Source organism: Molothrus aeneus, chromosome 3 (assembly GCF_037042795.1).
Source record: "Molothrus aeneus isolate 106 chromosome 3, BPBGC_Maene_1.0, whole genome shotgun sequence".
NCBI classification, from domain to species: Eukaryota; Metazoa; Chordata; class Aves; order Passeriformes; family Icteridae; genus Molothrus; species Molothrus aeneus.
The window spans coordinates 28,720,849-28,744,350 of NC_089648.1; the positions used below are offsets into that span (position 1 = coordinate 28,720,849).

At 40.7% G+C, this 23,502-nt stretch overlaps 1 protein-coding gene across 1 annotated transcript in view; it reads right to left on the reverse strand.

Moving 5' to 3' along the window:
- The window catches only part of GLP1R (glucagon like peptide 1 receptor), an 81,481-nt gene that overhangs the window by 32,974 nt on the left and 25,005 nt on the right, over positions 1-23,502 (reverse strand). The window contains exons 2-3 of the mRNA XM_066546543.1: positions 21,375-21,471; positions 20,026-20,136 (exon numbers count right to left, since the gene is read on the reverse strand). Coding sequence (XP_066402640.1) covers positions 20,026-20,136; positions 21,375-21,471 — 208 coding nt within the window. The remainder of the gene's footprint in view (positions 1-20,025; positions 20,137-21,374; positions 21,472-23,502) is intronic.

Here is a 23,502-nt window from a genome sequence, read left to right on the forward strand (position 1 = left end):
AAAGGCTCTAGGGAAACCCTACAGCAGCCTTCCACTTCCTGAAGGGGGCTACAAGAAAGCTACAGAGTAAATTTAGATTAAATATTAGAAAGAAATTCTTTACTGTAAAGGTGGTGAGTCCCTGCAACAGGTTATGCTGAGAGGCTGAGGATGCCACATCCCTGGAAGAGTTCAAGACCAGGCTGGATGGGACTTTGAGCAACCTGGCCTAGTGGAAGACATCCCAGTGCAGGGCATGGTGGTTGGAACTAGATGATCTTTCAGGTCCCTCCCAACCCAACCATTCCATGATTCTATGAATATATTAAGGATCTCACACATCATTCCCCCTCTCACCCAACCCCCTTAGGATTAGTGGTCAGCAACTTGAAGGAAGCCATTCAAAACACCTGTGCAAAAGCAGCCCTAGGAATCAGTAAATATTGTATATTTGGAGCCAATAAAATCCAGGAGGTTTAAGTCCAGAGGATCATAGGACTAGGAAATTTTTTCTGACTGTCATTAGATGAGCTATAACCAAGCATTACAAGACAAAGTTATTATGAGGAAGAATCCCAGAAAACAAGAAATTTGACCATATTCCTGGAAAAAAAAATAACACAAGGGGAAAAAACCCACCCTGCTAAAGGAGAATTAATTAAAAAACAAGCAAAAAAAAAAAACCCCAAACCCCAATATTATTTCACATTTTCTAAAATTCTTTGTGAATTCCCCCCCTCTGCCAGTATTTCTTAGTGGCAAGGTCTAATTGGAATGAATGCTTAGCTTCAATATATTTATTTTCCCTCCCAATCATCATGACACACTTTAATTTTCTTTTTATTGATAACACTTTTTAAATAATGAAGAGGAAAATCTGGTGTATCCTGAAGGCTGGCAAATATTAGCAAATTGAAAGGTTTACTGTAAATGAAACATGCAATTTGCTATCAGACAGAAAGACAAGGCAATTCATTTAGATATGAAATAAAAATAATGTAATGCTATTACACTGGACAGAAACATTCCTGCCACACCTAGGGGTCACAAATACTCAAAGTGAATGGCTCTCACAGACTTCTAGGTAGTGACATGCCAGCTGTGTCAGGTTGTCATAGACTCACTGACTGCCAAAACAGGGGTGACCAGTGCAGGACTCAGAGGCAACTGAAGACCAGCTGGGCTATCTGTACCCAGGAAGAGCCTTAAAATATAAAACAATAAATTAAACAAATTCCAAATAGATGAGACTGCACATCACAAAGTGAGAGCCTAAACACCTGGTCTACGGAATAATTTATTAACCAAAATGTTCATGAGATAGCAAAATATTACAAAAAAAAGAAGGTTTTAATGTTTGCTTTAAAGTTTTAAAGCGCATTTATAATGTTATAAAAATTTCCACTTCAAGGCACCATTGAGATGCTAGTTGATAGATGGGACAATGCTCATGAAAGAGCTGGGAGAGTGCAGAATGCAGGACATGAAAATAACACGGGGCTGATGCACCGCAGGCAGCCAGTTACTCTCAGAAATGTGCAAACACGTCTCACTGCTGTGGAAATTGAATGCTTTCAGTAATATGTCAGACTCCCCATTACCCACACAGCACCACTCTGTGGAGCTGAGAAGGGCTCAGAAATTAATAAACACCACACACATGAGGCCCTGCATGCCTTGCAGCTTGGCCCATCCAGCACCAGCACCATGCAGGGTCTCCAGGCAAACCCAGCCCAGGGTGCGGCCACCTTCGAGTGCCTGCGATCGGTCAGAGAAGCTGCCCAGAGGAGACTGCCCAGAGCCCAGACTTCACACAGCATGCCCATGGAAAGGTGTGCCTCTGAAACAGAACCCTCCCAAATTGCATCGGCCCACAGTCATTCCTACTTTCTCCATTTCCCAGAAGCAGAAGGCAAACAGCCTCCATCCGCTCCTCCTGGGGCAACAGGCTCAGTCACAGGCAGCCACCTGCTACTGCCCAAACACAAAAAGGCTGTTAATGTCCAACAGCTCAGAAGGGATTCACCTGAGCTGAATGCTCTTCCCCAATCTTGTCTCAGTGACACGAGGAACAGAATAAAACACCAGCAACTCTGCTCTGGTGTTTCTCCGAAATAACCGATAAAACCCTGGAGACTTTAAATCTTCTCATATACAAAATTCCCATCTTTGTTGCAGGCCCAACAAAATTCGAGGAATCCACAAGCTTTTAATCATCAATGTTTTGACTTGAGAATTGCAAGTGTCTTACCATTCTTTCTGCTCAGAGGAAAGCATGTGGCTTGCAATAAAACTACCTAAAAATGTTTTAAAACAATTTTTTCACATGTACTTTTTATGACTCTCTCTGCACAGGTGGTCATGGCTTAAGATGGCAGAGATCTTCAACCTTCTAAAACAGATACAGGGATAGTATATGTACACATTCTGTCCTTGCTGAGGGCCTGCTCCAAAGTTTACTAGGAACCTCATTTCCTGCAAATTTCATGTGATGCCCTTGCTGAAAAGAAAATCAGTTATTAATAGACACTGAGACAAACTAACAGTGACATGCTGGGAGGTGGCCTGTATGCTGTGACAGAAAGAAGGCACCCACACAGCTTCCCCCACAGCTGCTGAGCAATTCCACCTTCTTGCTCGCAGGTGGCTTACTCAGAGGCAATTCACATTTGCCCATGCCTGAATTCTGCAGTGACTCAGGCTCTCTTACCTTGAATGCAGTCAAAACACCAAGTATGCAAAGACCAGCAGCAGTTCTAACAGACCAGAATGACAAACAATATTTTTTTAAAAAGGTTCAAGGTGGTTCTTGCCTCCATGCTGTCTTGCAATAAATACCTTTTTCCTGTCCTGTTATGTTTTCTCTTACCATACAGTCAATGTTGCAAATCATTCCACTGTATTCTAGAATTGGCTATCATCCTCTGCAAATAAAGTGCACAGGGAATCTGATTTTATTTACTTTTTAAGTTAAGTACAAAAAATTGCAAAACCTTTGGAACAGCAGCCTAATGGCACGAGTTTATTTGAACAGTGTCAATCACACCTCATTAGAATTACGTGTTAAAACATGGACTGATGCCAAAAACTCAGTCTCTGTAAGCTTACAAAAGGTAGAGAGCTAGCATTGAAACTAATAACATCTATCTACTGAACCTGTAAATCAAATCAAATCCCAGAAGTAGCTGGATACTTTTACATATGGAGAGCATGGGCAAAAAGCTCACAAACTTTTCCTTACTAGCCCCACTTTCACTAGAAATAAAAACAAATTGAGTATCTTCTCTATTTGAAACAGCCAACCTCATCTGCATTTTACAACATCAGGGTGTCAAGGTCAGCGTGACATTACTTACCCAACTGTCCCTCAGGATAAACTGGAACATTATTCATTGTAAAAATAAATTACAGCATGTCCTAGCCAATCAATTCTATTCAGGCAGAGAGATGGGAGAATGAGAAGAACAAGAGACTGCAGTTTTGTCTGTCTGCTCTGTGTCAAGTATTATAGACTTGTCCTCTGTTAACATCCATTCTCTACTTCCAGCAGGGAAATTGTTTTGGAAAAGGTAACAATTTTCTTTATAAAGCAGGGACTCTGCAGTATGAGAGCATCACTACACAGACTGGCTTGTTCCTGAAATGAGCAAACTTCCCTTTGATGGGGACAACAACTTACCAGAATTGAGGAGGCTGCTTCCCCATCAGCAGCTCTGTTCAGCTATCACTTGCTGTGACTTGGGCAATGCTCTCCTGGAAGGAATCACTCTTGGCTGTAAATGCTGCTGCTAAGTGTCAGTCAGCCCCAACCCCCATGCTGCTTTCTGCAAAGACATCCTAATCCCAGGACTCATGCCTAGGAGCATGCAGCTAAAAACATGACATAAAGGAACAGCCTGATCCTGAAGCCTCCAGGGAGCAGGAAGAGCCCCAGCCTGCACCACTGTGTCCAAGAATCACATTTATCAAAGTGCTCCTTTGTGTCCAGCTTACCGCCAAATCATCTGAAATTATATTACCTCAACAAGCAGTTTAACTACAGGTACTTTATTTAGTATTCTTTCTCACCATTCCTCTTCCCTCATAATGGATTAGTCATCTCAACTCCTTTGCTTTTGTAACAACAAAAAAAAAAAAAACCACAAACCAAGCCTGTGCTTGCTTACTTGCATGTTTCCTTGCACCATGGGGTGGCTCTTAGGTGGGTGAAAGTTCATGTCTGTCTCTTGGTAGGAGCGTGAATGCATTTACTTCTCTTTTTCCTCTTGTTACTCTTCTTCCTTGCAGTGTTTTGGCTTTTTTTTTTTTTTTTTTTAATTGGAAAAGGCTGGAGGGATTCTTGGATCTTTCAAGCTAGGAACATTCACAATAGGGATGTTTGAGTCTGTTTCGCCACCTCCCACCCAAGCCATCTAAAAATTATTCTCTTCCTGCAGCAAGAACGTGAAGTGACCACCTGACATGACCTCTTGCAGACCTAACAGAACCTTTACACAGTGCAAGGGAAGATTCAACCCAGCATAGGCCACGCTGCAGGCTGCACAGACACCCCTGCATGTCCTGGAAATTCTCAGTGCCAGAATCCTCTGCTGTGCTATCAAAGCACAAAGTCACAGACACCGCAGATGGAGATGATGTTTGGCATCACACAAGGAATACTGCCTGCATATAAATTCTTATTTAAAAACATTCCTTTTGAAATTACATTAACACAACCGCACTAAAGATTCAAGAATTAGGAAGTGTTAAGCTAAAGATACTTAGATGAGTTCTAGTGCCACCCAGTAACATTGTTTCTACATACAAAGTCATGCCTTTTTATTTCCCAGAAGAATCCACGGTTTTATTGAGGACACAGAACAGAGGGAGATAATTTAAGGTGAAATTACTCATTCTTACTGTGAGATGCAAACCATATTTAAGCAGACTGAATCAAGTCTATACCAAATATTGCATTTTCTTATTTTTGTGGTCCATTCAAAGACCACCAACAATTCAGCTCCCCGAGGAACACTAAAGGCTATTAGCTCATATGCATAAAGAGATGATCAAAAAATAAAGATCATATTTTGGTAACATAATAAAGTCACATTTATACAAAAAGAAAATTATGCAACCACAAAATTTGTTCTGCATGGGCTTATTCAGTTCTCTTAGTGTAAATATCATCCTTGCCAGCTCTGCAATATCTTGCCTCACTCAACACAACTTTCTAAGTTAATGAGGCAATGATCCTGCAGAGAAGACCCCCCCTTTACTACATTTCACATGCAAATTCATTCTTCATACTGAAGGCCTAAGATCTGTGAAAAAGAAAACAATCACAGAACATAGCTTCATAATTAAAAACTACTTGCATAATGGTGGCCAATAAAGGTTATGGAAGCAAAGAAGACCATACCAAATCACAAAGTATTCCTTAAGTCAGAAATGTATACATCACTTGGTATGAGTGAGTATCTCAAGAATTAAAATAGCTTTCTGGAAAAGAATATTGTTTTTAACAGAGCATTACCCTAAAAGGTGCTATACTCTCCAAGCATTTAATTTGAGAAACTTGTATTAAGAAGAGGCTGCCATTAACTATGCTAGACAACACTGACACCTAACATAACTTTTTGAAATAAACTTTAAATAAAATCATAAAAGTGCATGCATGCATGTGGGCATCAGGTTTAATAAAGAATGTTGATGAACTATAAAAGATATGTGAATTAATGCAATAAAAGAAGGCAGCTTATGAAAAACAAGTATTTATGATAATGGCACAGCTTTGTCAACATTTGGTAAGATACCAAAAAATACCATTAGAAGTTTTGTTCAGAATAAATAAAAGTGATTGCAATAACAAATGTGATTAGAAGTTTAATGCAAAACAAACTTGTAAAAATGCTGTTAAGAGATTTTGTGGTTTTAGGTTATTGGATCAGTTAATGTAATTAACAGCTGCCATCCTATCAGAAGATATTAAAATTATGCAAAAAAATATTCTGCAGTGAAAAGTTCTCTTAAAAGGCTGCAAACCACACAACTAAGGTTGTCTCCAGGGCAGAGAAAGGGATCTATTTTATTACACCCATATTCCAAGGCCTTATAAAAATAAGCAAAACAACCCTCAAAACAAGCTAAAAAGAAAGGAAAAAACTAGACAAATCATTAGCATAATACTTGCTGAGCTAGAAACAACTTTGAGAAAATACAACAGGTAACTAGTATGTTAAATATGCACAGCCAGGAGGGAGAGGGATCTACACATGCAAATAAACACTGGTTAGTTGATGCAGCTTCTGCACAAAACAAAAAGCTACAGAACACGGAGGCTAAAACAAATGCCAGATGCTGCAAGCAAACTGCCAGTCCTTGGCAACACAGAAATTGTTGTGGTTTTTGGTTATCCACAAAAACAATGGTATAAAGAACCACTGATTAAATAATCCTAAATTTATCATCTCTCACAAGACAGGTAAAAAGATCATCCAAAAAATCCTAAACAATAGGAAGATTTCAGAAAATAGAACATAAAGTTTATCTCAAACTTTCAAACTTCATTTAGGGCTAACTATAATTCCACAAGAATTAGCCACTATCTACACAATATAAAGAATGTGGATACTTCAAAGCAGAACAAATAAAATCGAGCATCTCATCCATTTTAAAGACTGAAGACACACCATTCTTCTCTCCCCCAACTGCATTCCTTTCCTTGGTTCTCCTCTTCAGGTTCATTCCTTCAACCCTTCTTGCTGCTGCAATATTTAGTTCTATGCTGCTGCTCTACCTTCACCCTCCTGCCCTCTTTCCCCCCACACTATTCTACTTCTCTCTCAGCTCCTACCATTTGCCATTTTCCAAAGCCACCGTCTCCTACCCTGCTCCTCCACTGTCTTTTTCCACCATAATTAAAACTGCAACTTAACTCCAGCCTCTCACATCTCCTTTCTCACTGGTCTATTCCTCAGCCTTCTTCATCATACTCCAAGCTCCTCCCACTCCAGCCAAGCAGTGAAGAGGGGCAAAATCAACAAGGAACATCTGCTCTCAGATCTGGACCTACTGCAGCCAGCAAGGCCACAAGAAGCCCTGCTCAGCCCATGCACCAAAAGCACGTCTGACCTCAACAGTCACACATTTCAAGAGAAAGGAACACTACTCCACACTGACACTGCCTCTGGAGACTGTAGCTGCAAACACACATAAGGAATTCACCCCCACAAGCAGCAGGAGACATATCACCAGTATCACAGAAGCCACACTCCTTTTCTCATCCACATGCTGAAATACAGAAGAAGATTTTGACAAAATGTTCTTGGAAAACATCTGCCTTAAAACAGAATTCTAATTTGTTGAATCTCATCATGCCAAGCACTACAAATCTGTAAGAGAGTAAATACAAGCTCTTACAAATAATGGAAAAAAAAAGCAAGGACCAAGCAATTTTATTATGGAAACCGCCATCTTTTCTGTCCATAGCATCTGGAGGCCACTAAAGCTGCAGGTATATCTGGATTTACCTTTCCTTTACAAAGGCAATCTTTACACCGATCTCAAAGATTCTTACCCTTCAACCCAAAGCTGGGACCTACCCCTGATCTAAAAATCAAGATCTCTTACACTCTTATATGGGTAATTTTCCCCAAGTTCTCGATTCCAATTTAATTTCCATTCAATTTTCATTGCTTGAGAGGTATTTGGACGGACATAAAATCCCTTTGACTTAAACTTTTCTTTTAATGCCAAGGAGCAATCCCTTCCCTCGAATATTCACTGCCAATGATACCTGACATTTAAAAAAACCTTAGGCCCACTGTCATCCATCAGTCACACCAACACAATATTTTCCACATTTTACCCCGCTTTCATTCTGTTTAAAGGAATTGTTGGTGCCCTGCTTCATTAAGTTCCAGCACCATTACCAGGCAGTTTTTGCATGTGTAAGTCAGTTTTTTGCCTTCAGAGGAAATATGCCATTAAGCACTTGATCCTTTTCTTACCTAATTCATTTTTGCTCATTCCAATTGTCAAAAAGTAAATTAGAAGCAGAAAATCATGACTCTGACCAGGCATCAACCAGCATTATTTTTGTCATCAAACAAGTCACGTACAGAAGTTCTCTCATAAACATTGCCCAGAAAAGCTTTATTCTTATATAAAGAAAAATTAAAGTGATGTATGGGAATCCTAACAGTTAACATTTGGAGCATGTTTGAGGAGGATTAGACTTTCAAAATTCATGGCAGGAACCTGGGTCTCAGGGAAAATCTAGCCTATGACAGAAAACTCTCAAGGGGAAAGTCACCAATAAAATATGCAAGCAGAAAAGAATAATACTGCTAAACAAATAAAACTGTGTGCATGATTAAGAAGTGTAATCCTTGTAAAGATTAGTGTATTCTCAAGTTAAAGCTGCATATGCAAAATGGCATGAAAGAGGAGGATGTTCTATAATTAGACTTGCATTTAGACACCTTTTAAGTCAGTCCACATTTTTTTTGCAAGACTACCCTGTCAAATGAAAATATTATAAAAATTTCAACCACAGAGCTACTAACTTAAAGAGGCAAAGACTCAGCTGCCTTTACATAAAGCATATATATATATATACACATATATACGTAGATTGAGCTGTATCTTCACCAAAATTTAACTGAGGATATTGGGCAAAGAAATAACCTTTAAGATCACTACCACATTAGAAGCACATCCATTATGTGAGAGGATACATGTAGGCTGGATGTGAGAGGAGTCTTTCCCACCACCCAAGGTGAAGTGCCAGGAATTCCTGCAAAGGGAGGAAGAAGTGAGCCATATGGGCAAGTTCCTCTCCATCTATGCAGTTTTAAAATCAAGTACTCATATCTTAGCACATCTTCTGGGACTTGGGGGGAATAAAAAACCCAAACCAATCAGTATTTTTCTAATTAGCAACATTTAAGTAAGCTGAAAATCAACAATCTGTTTTCAGCAAGGCATTTAATTATGTAGCACACACAAACACTATTGCATATTCAGACCCTTAATTAGTTCACTTTACTCGTCCACAGCAATTAAAAACTGCAAGTTCTTAGGCATAAGTAACCTGAAGAAAGGTTTGAGGTCCCTCTGTTTAAGAGTGCAGTGGTACAGAAAACACAAAAGTAAGTAGATAAAAACTTCAGTTATGCAAGTATGTAATGAGAGCACAGATGAAGTCTAAGATATCAAACATATCAAACATATTTAGCTACCTGCTAGACTAGCATGGGCAAGGCACAGAGGCAGTCCAGCTCTTCCTTGCAGCTGGGTCTAATGGTGTTCACTTCTCACTGAAAGGCACTATTCATGGGCCTGATCAGCTGTAGGCAATGTCTCAAGCACTCACAAAATTAAGCTCAGCTATGTGTTTTCTGAGGTGTGCCTTGACATCCTTGACAGTGCATTTCAAGGAATTACTTTAAACAAAAACACGATACAGTTACAACTAAAAAATTTCTGGAAAACATACAGTCCTGCCAACTGCTCCAACTCCCAGAGACACAGAAAGCTGATATCCTACAGCAGGCTCCTCCAGCAGTGCAAAAAACCATAATTCTTTCTAGCAGGTCTCAGGTGACCAGATCTATACCTGACACACAAACATCATCTTTCCATCACACGTATGTGCATTTCAACATGTGGCTATGTGCAAAGTTTCCTGTTCCAGAACACATTTGATGTATTTTGGTTGCCGCAGGAGGGGAATCTACATGTACAGAAAGTCACATCTCAGCCCAGCTGGAAGGTCATATGCCACTGCTCTATTATATGTACCTCAATCTGAAGTTAAGCAGCGGTTTCTTTAAAAAACTGTTTCTTTTACTTAAGCAAAATTGACAAAACAGACAATGACATTGCCACGTGGCCCAAAATAAATGCATGTTAATAACATCTATCTGTTAATGATTTTAAAAATTATTTCTGCCAACAGCCTCTATATCTACCCTTGAGATGAGCAACATATGTTTGAGAGTTCTCTGGTATACTACCAGATGGAGACTGACAAACAAAGGCAGAGGTGAACTTGGAAGACTAAGGTTTTTTTTATTATTACTTTAAGCAAACTGAAATCGCCAATTAGCTTGAGACAGCTTCTGGTGCAAGGAAATATAAATTTTGAACCGCTTACGGGTTAGCAAATGCAAAGAAACATTTTTCACTGAAAAAAGGTCACACCTTTTTCAGCATTATGGAGAACTTTCTGGAAGCTTGGTTTTATTAAAGCAAGGAAGGGAAGAAATTTAATGAATGTCTAATCATCTTCAGAGTATCCAATATTTGAAGTGAAATTTATTTTTTTGCATGCAAAAAGACAAGCAGGTACTTAAACTACACACCCACGAAGACATCTGCTGTCTCGGTTTTAAAAGACCATCTCAAACTGCGAAGCTGGATGATTAAACAAAAAGTGAGAGAGATGAAACCAGACAAGGTTTAACTTGGTCCCTTGAACCAAATGTTCCTGCCATGCACATAACTTCAAAAACTGTCTGAAGGAAAACTCTCACACAACTGCCTGCTTCCTCAGCTGTAAGGTTTTCCACAGAGCCCTCTGGAAAGCAGCACAGTTTCTTTGGTTTGCTTTGCACAGGCAACACCAGAGCTTCACTGCCACAGCTCTGCTATCCATAGGAGGTTTCACAAAAAAAAAATCAAACATCTTTTTTTAATGTTTTTCCCTCTTTCTGGCACTATGGCATTCTGTCCCCAAACTCCCTCCCCCTCTGAGTTAGAACAGCGTGCAAATGGAACTCAGGGAAAGGCAAGAGGACCAAGACATTGAATTTAATCCTGCAGCGCAGCAGATGCCTCGGGAGTACAGATGCTTGAACACCAGCCCTGAATGACCATGTTTGATAGCAAGGGGCTGAGAAGGGTACTAAATCACATTTAAGAAAAGATAAGCTGCAGAAGTTTTTCCAATGGTCCAGGCACCCCAGGAGTAATGACACAAAATCCTGCTGAGGCAGAAGTCTATGTGTGATTCTCACCTGTGTCAGGATACAGCATGCCACAGACACAAAACACTTGTGGCAACACCTTGACAAACACAACAAGGTTCTGCTCCCTTTCTCAGCCCTTCTTCTCCCATTCACAGATAGATTTAGTTTGGGATCAGATGAATTCATTTCACTACTTTTGGTTTTCCTGCTTGTGTAGCAGGGAATGGAATTTTGAATATTGCTGTTCATGATACCATTACAATTGTGTAATCATGCAAGTTCAATTACACTCTTGGGAAAAGAAAGGCACCACACAAGAAGGAAGATAATAATTCATGATTTAAGCAACAGCCAGGACTAACTTAGACACTAATGCTGGGTGGGGACTGTGCAGACAATTTCCATGATCTCTGCCGCACCAGAATAAGGTTAGTATCTATCTCATAACCCTAGGGAAATTACTTTAAACAATCACAAAATCCTCATGGTTAAACTGCAAACCTCTGGCACTTCAGAGTTGCAAGGTAACACCCCACTTCCACCCGAAGCCTCATGCAGAGCCCCTACCTAAAGACACATCAGGAAAAGAAGTCTGCCACCAGAGAGAAAATGGGGAGTGCTGGAAGAGGGTCTCAAACGCAGGTTACAGCAGGGGAAAATGAGAAAGATCTGACCTCAATGTATCCTTGCAACTGATGGTACTCTGGAGCAGCAACCCAGTCTGATCTCTGCACTTCCACACCCCCACGTGAAGCTCACCTCATACAATCTCTGTGACTGGGTGAAATTATTGTGTGAAGTACAGCTGTGGTGCCAGTTATCTCCATGATTTAATCACAATGACTCCATCTCCAGCAGCCAGAGGCAGCCACAAGGTTACCATCAGAGGTCATCTGGTATTAGTGCTGGGTTAGTCTGCCACCAGAGAGACTTTCAGGTCTCTCACGTCACAGGCTGGAAACCAATGTTGTTTCCAAGGGTCCCCAGGCTGTACTTTACCTGATGATCTGGGAGAACAAAGGAGCAGGTGTCACCACTGCAACACATAATGTAGTAAAGAGAGGGTAATACAGAAAATAAAGTGAATTATAGGAGACAAGTGATTCAAGCAAAGGTGAGTGACAATGGAAGTTGTTAGGTAAACAAGGAAAACCATTTCAAACTAGGAGAAAGGTAAATTTAGACAGCACAGGGAACTACAAAGCACTGAGGCCTCATGGACAACATCAATTAAGGCATACAAGCCACCTGGCCCTTTACCTGGCACAAGAAACGTTACAATTTAATGAGATCTTGGTAGTGCAGAAGTCCTCCAAAGGCCCGTGTATGGCTGTAATGGAAGACTACATAGCAGTACAGCCAAATTGTTAGGTCTTATGCCTCCCTCCAGGACTGACAAGAATCCAGTGCACTCCTGGGGCACAACATCTGGCTTAGTTTCCTCCAAAGAAACAGACACCAAAGCTGCTCAAACTAAATCAGTCTCAGCAAGCAGCACAATTAGGAGCTGCTTCAAAATACACTACTGTGCCATAGCAAGATAGCAACACAGACACAGACTGTCATCAATCTAATTCAGGTATCAGACCCCTCAAAACTGGAGACAGTTTCTAAGCTGGAACAAAAGCATTCAAAGATTACAGATTTTGAGTGGAGATCTGAGCAACAGCCACATCTGTGTTGATGCAAGTCTGTGTTGATGCATCTGTGTTGATGCAAGTCCGCAGCCAGCCTTGGTGCAGTCCAGTGCATATAGAAGGAACTTTGGGTGGCTACTGTTCACATAACTCTTGCCTGAAACTAGTACCTCTGGAAGGTTTTTTAATTAAAAAGGATTTAGTGCTATTAAACAATAAAATATCAGAACCCCAGAGGAGGCATAATTGGAAGATGAATTGTGCAGCTTGACAGTTTCCAAATCCACATGGTGTTACTGGCAGCTGGCCTTCAATTATGCAAAGGTAACAAGAAAAAGCACAGAGCCAGTGACAGTGAGGCAAGGTGCCCATTGTCCCTTAAAGGAGCCCCTACCCCTCAGAGCTTCTGCACTGATTGGCTTTGAGACAGCTACAGCCCCAGAGCCTGTCATAATCTCTCCAACTGCAATGTGGATAGCAAGGTGTGCAAAGTTTACCTGGTGCAACTTCAATGTTATCCTAACCTGAGTGAGCTTCACATACAGGAGGCAAAAGCTTCAACTCTGTCAGCCACAAGTATAGAAAATTTGCCTTCAACAAGCTCTGGCTGCGGGCCGAGATCTGCACTGGCAACTTTGCAGAACAAATTCATTTAACAATAACCTCCCTCCTGCTACTTCAGCATCTCCTCACAAAGACCTGCCTTCAGTGGGAGTTGCGTAAGAACAAATAAAAGCCAAACAGAGCTAGAGTGAAATAGCTTTCACAGATTTGAGAAACTTCTGTAGTTTGCTCTTTCAAAAATGTATAAGCAGACCAAAACCAAAGCTTTGCTTTGGGTTTTTTTTTTTTTTTGGGGGGGGGAGACGGAAGCAAGTCATGCCAAAGTTAAGCATGTGCTTGTTTTGATAACCTAAACATTTCATATTTTGAAAGCATTTAAAAATAACACTTGAAAACCAAGAAATCTTCCCAAAGAGAAAATTTAAGAATTTCCCTAGAGAGCCCTGAACAGAATACTTTGTTTGACCAAAATTAGATTCCCTTCCATATTACATTTGCCTCAATGATCCTGCTTCTTCCTGTCAAGAAGCAAGAAAGAGCTCCCTCACTACATGCACAAAGCTATTTTATACGGCTCTCAAGGGACATGGATGACTTTATGAACTCCTGCCATGTAGTTGCAGCCCAGCAGTGTCTGGGCTCTTCACTTGCTAGGAAACCAACCCCTATGCTGTGAGACACATCAGCCACCTATTTCTCATTCCAGTGACAATGATTTAACCTGAAGCAGAGGCTACTCTAAACCTCAGCTACTTTGGCTTTAGTGGAATACTGATTACCCAGATAACCATAATAGTCTTATTTCACAATTTTATTTTAAGAAAATAATATAATGACCAATATACTTGAAGTAGATGAATGCTAATATAGCTGCAATCACACTTATCAGGAAACTGATCTACATGAGAGAAGAAAAAATAAAACCCAAACTCAAAGGAATGAGGAGAAATCCCACATCTCAGTTGGGTGAAATTTCCAATCTAGTTTGCTGCATAACTACAGATGAAAAAATGACAGCAGTGCCACTGAAGAAAGAGAAAATAACCCAGCATTCAGAACATATCTCAAAAGTGCACCCACAAATGAATACCCACTATTTCAGTGCAACCTATAATAATAAACTTCCTGTAAAAATGCAGGTTTAATTTACTTGTCTGTCACAAAAAAAGTCTGTAGCAGTACAGGCATACATGGTTTCAACCATAAAATCTTGGTCTAATGTTGTGATTTTTCTTCTATTCAATTATCATTAACATATTCCCAGCCCTCAGAGTCCATCCTTGCAGACAGCATGCCAATAGTGACTTTTTCACGGATGCTGACACACCTGCTAGGTAACATAACAAAAAGAAGGCTCAGCCTCAGCTTTTCCAAAGAGATCTGACACGAGTGGGATGGTATTGATTGTCTCTGCTGTACTTTATAGGCTGCCTGTGCAAGCAGCATTTTCAAAAAGGGTTGAAGACAAACATTGCAATCACAAGGGAAGCGATCTTGTAAGGAAACATCTTGCAAATGCACATATTCCTTAGCAGAAAAGACCTGTAAGCCCATCCTGCATGGATTTGTCAGGCAAAAGGCTGGTCTTGAGTGTCTGTATGCATACAAGTCCAAACAGGTACACAGCACTGGACACCAGATTAACTCTCAAGTTTCTCAATGAACAGATTCCCATCTCCCTGCAGTTGCTCTTGAGATAAATGCTCAGTCCAAAGAACTGGAGAAAGCACTTCTGCTGAAACATGCCCACAATGCAGACAGGTATTCAGACGCTGCCACATTACAGGAACAAGCAGAATGTCACACCTCAGGGAGCAGCTCTGTGGTATCACGTAGGGACAAGAACTGCCATCATGTGCAGCTGGACTACTCACATACCTGCTGAGCACATAAAAAGTTCCTCATACCATTTTCAGCCTGCCACTCTGCTAGGCAACCTGCTGGGCCACATCTGCTGCTGAGATTTGCAGAAGGGCAGGCTCAAGACTGACAGCCACTAGGATAAGAGTGGCACACAAACAGCAAAAGCTATTAAAGCATAGTTTGCAAAACCTGGAATTCCCCAAGGAATGCTCCAGCTTTCTGAACATTTACCATGAAAATTCTTCTCCCTATCTTGTGTTCTGGCCAACAACAACAGAAATTTGTAACATCTGACAATAATTGGTTACCAAAACTTATCTTATAAAAAAAAAATAACAGAAGCAGAGAATCACAAAGCAGTCAACACTGGATTGAGATTCTGGATATTTCCTAATACAGCAAGGAACTAGAGCAAGTTGCTCAGGTTCATGTCTAGTCAGGCTACGACATCTTCTTCAAGGACAGAGACTCCACAACCTCTCTGGGTCACCTGTCCTAGGTATTTGACAAACCTCACCATAAAATAATTACATTTAAAGGAAATTTTCTGTATTTCAATATGTGAGCATACACATTGATAAGATTTTCCCTGAGGCTTCTCTTCTCCAGGCTGAAAAACACCAGCTTTCTCAGTCTCACCTCGTAGGAGAGGCACTCCCATTCCTCAATAAACTTCACAATCATTTGCTGGACCTGCTGAAGTAATTCCATGTCTCTCTCTCTCTCATACTGGGGAGCCCAGAACTGGACAAAGCACTCAAGATGTGTCACCCTCCAGAGTAGAGAGAGAGGATCATCCTTTTGAACTGCCACTAATGCTTGCCTAATACAACCCAGGAAGCCGCTGGTGTCCTTTGCCTCAAGGGCACACTGCTGCTCATGCTGAGCTTGGTGTCCATCAGTACCTCCAAGGCCTTTTCTGCAAAGTTGCTTTCCACCCAGTCAGCACTGATACACCCAACTACTCCTCCCCGGGGCAGAACCTCACAGGATTCCTGTCAGTCCATTTTTTCAGCCTTTTGTCTAATTCACACTTCATCAGTTTGTCAAGGAGGATGTTATGGGAGCCACAGTCCTACTAAAGTCAAGACAAAAAAGTCTTACTAAAGTCAAGATAAACACCTCCATTGCTCTTCCCTTAGCCACCAGGCTAGTCCTCTTATCAGGTTCATCATGCATGATTTCACCTTCATAAAACCATGTTGACTACTCCTAATCACCTTCTTCTCCTCTAAGTGCCTGGAAGTCATTCCCAGGATTATTTGTTCTGTTACTTGCCTGGGACTGACCTCTAATTCCCCAGATTTGACTCCTTGCACTTCTTGAAGGTAGTGCTGACAATTGCAGGAATCTCCTTCAACTGCCATGGCCTTTCAAAGATACCCAAAAGTAACCTCACATCAGTATTAATCAGCTCATTCACCACTTGTCAGTACATCCTACCAACTGCTGTGGACTTGGGTATACCACATGAAAGTGTTCCATATTCTGATCCTCATCCAGTTAGAGTAAGTCTTCATTGCTTCCAACTTTATCACTGATCACAGTGGCCTCAGATTGCTGAGAGTGAGTTTTACCAGTAAAGGCCATGATGAAGGCAGTCAACACTTCAGTCATTTCCCAATCCTTTGCCAGTAAATACATCAGTCATTTCCCCATCCTTTGCCAAAGATTCTCCTCTTGCACTCAGCAGTGGATCCATATTTTTTTTCTCGTATCTGTTTAGATGCCCTTTTTGTTGCTCTTCATTTCACTTGACAAGATTCTGGGTGGGCTATGGCTGTCCCAATGCTATCCTTTAATGACCAGTGTATGCTTCCTGGATCACCTTTCCCTGCTTCCAGCTCTTCTACATTTTTATACGGAAGTGGTTAACTCATGAAGAGACTCAGATTCAATGCTTCCTCATTTCAGTACCCCATGATAAGCAACATTTGGTTTCAAGTGACTCAGTTCAATTCCCAGGGGATTTCTGGGGGTATACCCCAGGCAAGCTTTCTACAAACTTGAAAACCTGACTCCTAGTCAAGGGAGCAGCAGTCTTAAATATTTGAGTATACTTGGCTGAAGCACTTCATACTTGATGACCTTCCCTGAATATGTTTTGAAGGTACTTCCCAAACAACATCTCACCTTTTCCTCCTCTCCATTTCCAGGAGATGAGATGGAAGTCCTGCACTGCTAGAACCTACTTCAAGTTCCAAGTAGGGGGCTAAGCAAGAACAAGTAATAAACATCCTTTAGTGACCACTCTAAATCAGAGGTTGTTCAATTTTATATTGCTCTAGGTCTTCTATTACTAAGACATTACCTCTTCATCACAGCAGCTCATTAGCATTCAATTTGTACATGACTCCACAAGATGTCATGGAATCCTGTCAGGTGATGGTAATTCAGGCTCCTAAATTGCATACCTGGCAGAGATACGAACTTCTTGTTTTATATTGGACATTGAAAGGCCTCCTTGTTCCATTTTTATTCCTTGCTGATAAAACAGAGGTTGAGGTATATGCACAATTTGCTCAACAAAAGAACAAATCCAAGGGTTTAATGATTTTCTGAAGTGTTTTGCAATTCTCCCAAGCAAGGAGTTTACAAAATGCTGCTCTTCTCACTGAAACAAACACCGTTTTCAGGATAATTAATTTTAAAAAAAACTTACTTCCAAAAGTATGAAAGATATTGCACATTCAAGTAATTTATTAATCTGCAGTATTGCATTTCCAGCAGTGGTTTCAAGAGCAGTTGAAAGTCCAGGGTCTTAAAGACTGAAAATAAACAGGTCTAGAGGAAAGAAGTTAAAGTCTGCAAAGGGTTTTAAGTATCCAGACAAAAAAGCATTATTGGAAAAAATTCTGCCCTATCCAGCGATTTTATGTTAATTATGAGGTAAATATTAATTTCATACACTTGAAAAAGCTTGCTTATCTATTCCAAAAGCATAACATCTTTAATAACCTGAGGAGGATTAGCAAACAGCATTTTAACTTCTGAAGTCACTTAGGAAAGCAGGCAAGGCTGGAGATGTAACCAAGGGTGGTCTCTGCAAGGAGAGGCTGAAGTTGTCCCATGCTGGACACAACTGGTTCCAAAGATCCATTGCAGGGCCCTGCTGAGCCCCTCAGCCAAGACTACAGAATCAACGAGGTTGGAAAAGACCTTTGAGATCACCGAGTCCAACCTCTGAACTAACATCACCTTATCAACTAGGCCATGGCACCTCAGGGAAACAACATATGCAAGAAAGAACCAAACACTGCCTGGCAGTGAGGAGTGAGGAAAGAAGTGTGAAAAAGAAGTGCTGTGTAGAACACTAAGCTCAGAGAAGATGGAGGTGAGGAGATGCTGCAGGCACAAGGGCAGAGACTTCTTCCACAGCCTCTGGGCTTCCTTGGTGGACGAGGTAAACTGACTGGTGGGCTGCCAAACACACCCTTGGCTGCTTTCCCTCCTCAGGATGGGGGAGAAAAAATAAGATGCAATATCTAGCTGGTCAAGATAAATAAGTAACCAGGAGAAGTAATGGGAAAAACTGGGACTGGATGTTACCACAGAGGGGAACAACTACAGGGAATCCTTTGTGGTTTGAGTGAAGGGCCCAGGGGTGTAGTATGTTTACAGCATTGTATGCATAAATTTTTAACCTTTGTCAGTGCTGTGGTGACATTTTGATTTAAGTGTGGGAATTTACACACACACACCACCAACCCTTCAAGATAATGACAGTTTAATAAGTAAAGCAAAAGCTGCACATGCAAGTAAATCAAAATAAGGAATTTATTTATTGTCTCCCATTTGCAGGCAGACATTCAGTCACTTCTTGGAAAGCAGGGCCTCAGCATGGATAACCATTATGTGGGAAGACACCATCATGAATGCCTCTACTCACTTCTCCCTCTTTATCCCCCTTTCCCTGAGCTTTACTGCCAACCACATCACAGAGCAGGAATATCCCTTTAGTCAGATCAGATCAGCTGTCCCAATTATGTCACCTCCCAACCTCAAGCAGACCCCCAGGCTCGCTGGCCTCGGGCAAGGCTTGAAGTGAGTGCTTTGATGCTGAGCAAGGGCTATTGTGAAGAAAATCATCTCCAACTCAGCCAGACCCAAGATCTCTCCAGCCCTTATTTCATGCTATTTGTATTATGCCCAGGTCCCACATTACACAATATATTTAAGTAACCTCTGACTATGCCATCCCTTCTCTTCACCATTCCTGATATCCCTCCCTACCAACACAACATGTCCTCCATACTTACACCATATACTTTGCACCCATCAATCAGAACTATATATCCTCATTAACTAATATCCTCTGTCCTTTAACAGAGGCCAAAGCCAATTCTCCACACCACCGGAGCTGGCTAATAAACTGTTTCATTTAGACTTCAAAGCATAGAAAGGTCTTCACAAAGTACAGGCTGTACAAGTCACTGGTTTGAAAGACAGAATGCTAGACTAAATGATCTAATACACCTTGCCTTCAAGTGTACATGTACATAAGGCTGCAAAATCTAAAGGTGCCATTCAGTCCTTCATAGAAGGAGTCTGTGAGATGAAGGCATTTTCAGTGGTTGCAAAGAGTTCTGAGAAATAAGTTTATCTCAGGAAGCAGCACAAAACACTTTCACTTTAGACTCTTCCATCTCTATTTTCTACAGGATGATGTACCAGTCACCTTTGTTACTTTTATCTCAGTTTCCCAACTAAGCCATTATCATTATTTGACAGCTCTGCGTGCTTGCTGAAGGCTAAGTTACTAACAGTCACCACTATCCAAGAAGCAAAACCAGATGAGACCAAAAAATATCCAAACTAAACACAACCTTTAAGAAGTCTGTTCTCTCATTTTCATCTTCTCCTGCTAAACAGAGATCAAGAATGTATCATACTAATATCAGTCCCTACTTTCATGTTACAGAGAACTGACTGCACTCACAGACACTTAAGCCAATCTTGTCCTTGCTAAGACTGGGCAAGGAAAATAGGATTGGTTTAAAGCTGTGCCTATAAGGAAAGGCTCTTACCTGCATTAGCCCAGGGAAGATACCAGGGGCAGCTGACATTCACATAGGTGCCAGGCAGTCCATCTGGCCAGCAGGCATAATCATCAAATGTTCTGTTGCAGAACTTGCCTTCTGCAGAGGGAGAGAAGGGAGGCTCACTGCCACTGCCTTGTACTAATACAGCAAGAAGATTGAAGAGCAGAATATAATAGGAAATACAGACATGTATAATTCCACATCAGAGCTTAAATGCACAACATTTATTTGTCCAAAAGAGTGAGCTTACCTTCACACAGGAAACCATTGTTTCAGGGAGGAACTAAGGAACAGATTAGCATCTTACACTGACTCAACAGACAAGGAAGTAATGGATTAGTGTTAATTTATCTATCTTTTTTCACACTCTTACTTGTCACAGTTTAATTTAAAATCATTTTTGTTATGAACACTAAAGATAATAATTCCTCAGAATGGTTCAAATTCATGCAGTTGGAAAGTCTACCCTAATATATAGGTCCACCAATGAAATACCCACATATAACCATAACTTTGCATTACAGCTTAATCAACATGAGAATACTTCTACTTCAGATTCATTAAACTGTCATTCTTAGAGGGCAGCACTCAACTGCTCAACAGAATAATGCAGCAGAGGGAGATGAATGTGTCCCTGCCATTGTCATCAGCTACTGCTCTCACTCTGACATAATAATGTAGTTGAGACAAGGAATATTAACAGTTTAGAAATAATTCCTCACAGGTGCACCTTCAGACACATCTTCAGTGTGTCACAAAAGCACTGAAGCAGAGGAGAGGCTGCATGGTGTCCAACTGTGAGCATTATTGACACGTCACCACTTGTCCTCTAAACACCACAATGCTGGCACATCACAGATGCTCTCAGCATATTACAGCAGCTCAAACACTAAGACAAGCTACAGTCTCCTTAAGTCACTTGCTGCTTTTTCCAAAGCCATTTCAGCATTTTACAAGGCTCAGAATAGCTTATACCAACTTTACAACCCACAAACTCCTAGTTCAATGTGAACAGCATGGTCCCAGATTTCCTAACACCTTGACACCTAAAGAAGTTTCAGGTCTATTACATTACTGGCTGCTTGATATGGTAGAGCTACCACTTGCCACTTCATAACACTCTGGACCTAAGGACAAACATCTTTACAATGAAATTGCTCCATAAAATGCTTCCCCCAGCAGAGGGAAGAGCCCCACAGAGAGCAGGCAGGAGCAAATGGGATAAAGAAGCAATGAACCAGAAAGAAGTATTTTCAAGTTCATAATCGGTCCCTTGCTACTGTTATCGTGCATTTTAAAAATTAATACATCCTATCCCTACCAAATTAGCTTACCTGCCACAATGGGGGGTGTCTCATACAAGTTTTTCTGGCACTGGAGCTGATACTCTTTCCATTTCTGCACAACCTCAGAGAGGGACCCATCTGAACTCTGAAAGAGAAATCAAAAGTCTCAGACATTGCAGGGATTTAAACTATAGGGTTCTTCATGCAAAATGAGTGAGTGTGAAAATGACTACAAAAAGCCAGAACAGCACTGCTTATTACAAAGGGCAGAAGATGATGCTATGTATTTGCCTAATTTCAACCAAAAAAAAAAAACAAAAAAAAACACCCTTCTATTTGCACCAGAAGGAAATAAAAACTCTACAAACTATACCATGTCCTCAGTGAAACCCACATTGAGATAGCCCTGCTCTCTTGAACATGCCCCGGTTGTGTGATTTATCTCACGAAAAGACAGGGACAGCAGTAAGTCCTTTATTAGTAGAGGGTTTTTTTCCAACAGCAGTATTTCTGCCTTCCCATAAATGAAAACAAGGTAATTCACTGTATTCAGCAGACATTCCTCAAGCATTCTTCCAAAATGTGGATGAAAGCTTTACCAGACTTTTTTTTCTCTTTGATGAACAGCTTTTCCCTGCATCCTGCAAATGCAGAAAGATGTGGAGCCTCCGTTTTTGCAGATTTTGACAGGCTGCAGGTTCCACCATCAGCTACCCCAGGTAGCGACAGGGCGGGGGAAAAATATGTACAAACTTGGTCTGAGGACAAAGGAAATTAGCTGTTATTAGAGTGAGCAGCTAACTCAGAGCTGGCTGCTCACTCAGCCCTAGCAGATGTCCTACCTGGCTCACAGAGATCCAGCTTTACTCACTGCATTTGAGTAGAGACATTACTCCTTCTCCCTCCTCTTTTGTGTTTGTATAAACCAAGTTCAAATATCCGGATTAAGAGGCTCTAAGTGATTAACAATGCAAGTAACTCATCCTTCTTTTTCCAGAGAAAGCCCCATGGATGTCTCAGACATACAATCAAAAGCATGAACCTAATGGTACAACACACTAATGCTGCCAAGTGGAAGGAAGTTCATTTAATCCCAGATGCCAATCAATTTATTTAGTGAAGCATGAGGGTAAATAATCCTTGCAGTTTTACCCTCCCAGCTTCAATTGCTAATTTTTATTTTCCACTTGTGCTTCTAAACCTTTTCCAGATGGTTAGAATAAAACCGAGTATGGGAAGAAGAATTTTAAAATGAAGAAGCAATTTTAAAACTCAACTGCATTTCAGGAAAGTCAAGCTGAATTCTGTCCACTACAACCAATATGACTAAAATTTAGACACCAGGGCAATCATCTTGGTATGAAAGAACAGCAAAGACCTCTCAAGTCATCTTCTTTTAAATCCTTCCAATTAAAAACCCATTGGAAAAGAAACAAAACAAGCGGCATATGCATAATGCTTCTGCCTGGATTAACCCAGCACATTCAATTACAAATATGGTCTTGCACATATAATGAAAAATACAGCATTTAGTAAATGCCTGTATTGTGTTTCAAGAGTAAGTACCTATACCTTGTAGCTAGGGCCTCATGGCCATAATTTTAGAAGAATGAAGTCAGCTCCCCCTGAAGTCAAAACAAGCACAAGCCTATGGATCTTGGAAACTCTGACCCTGTTTGCCTGATTTAAATCACCTTATCTATGCCAATAAATGCTGCAAAGTCTGTCCATTGTAAAACAAATGGATTCTACTGAATGGAAAAACAAACCTGTAGCATAGTGATCTATGCTCAACATACCTGAAGGGGAAAGAAAACATCACCTAACTTAGATCTACAGGTGTGTGCAAGGAAACAGATAATCAGTAACCAAACCACCATTTACATATCCATGTAGGCTGAGTAACAACAGATGACCTGAATAGAGGGAGACAATCAGTTTTCATATTTAAGTTTCTCTCAGGCATCTTTACAAAGTGACTTTTAGGTTATAAATCTTTTAGAACCAGAGAATCATTTAAAGGTCTTCATTGTACAAGGCTGGTTAATTGAAATTACACAAGACTGTTTCACTATCCTCTCATCGCCACGTTAACACTCTAATAAAGGAATTAAAAGGAACATTTTCAGAATGAATACTTAAATTAAAATTCAGTATAATTTAGGAAGTTACTAAA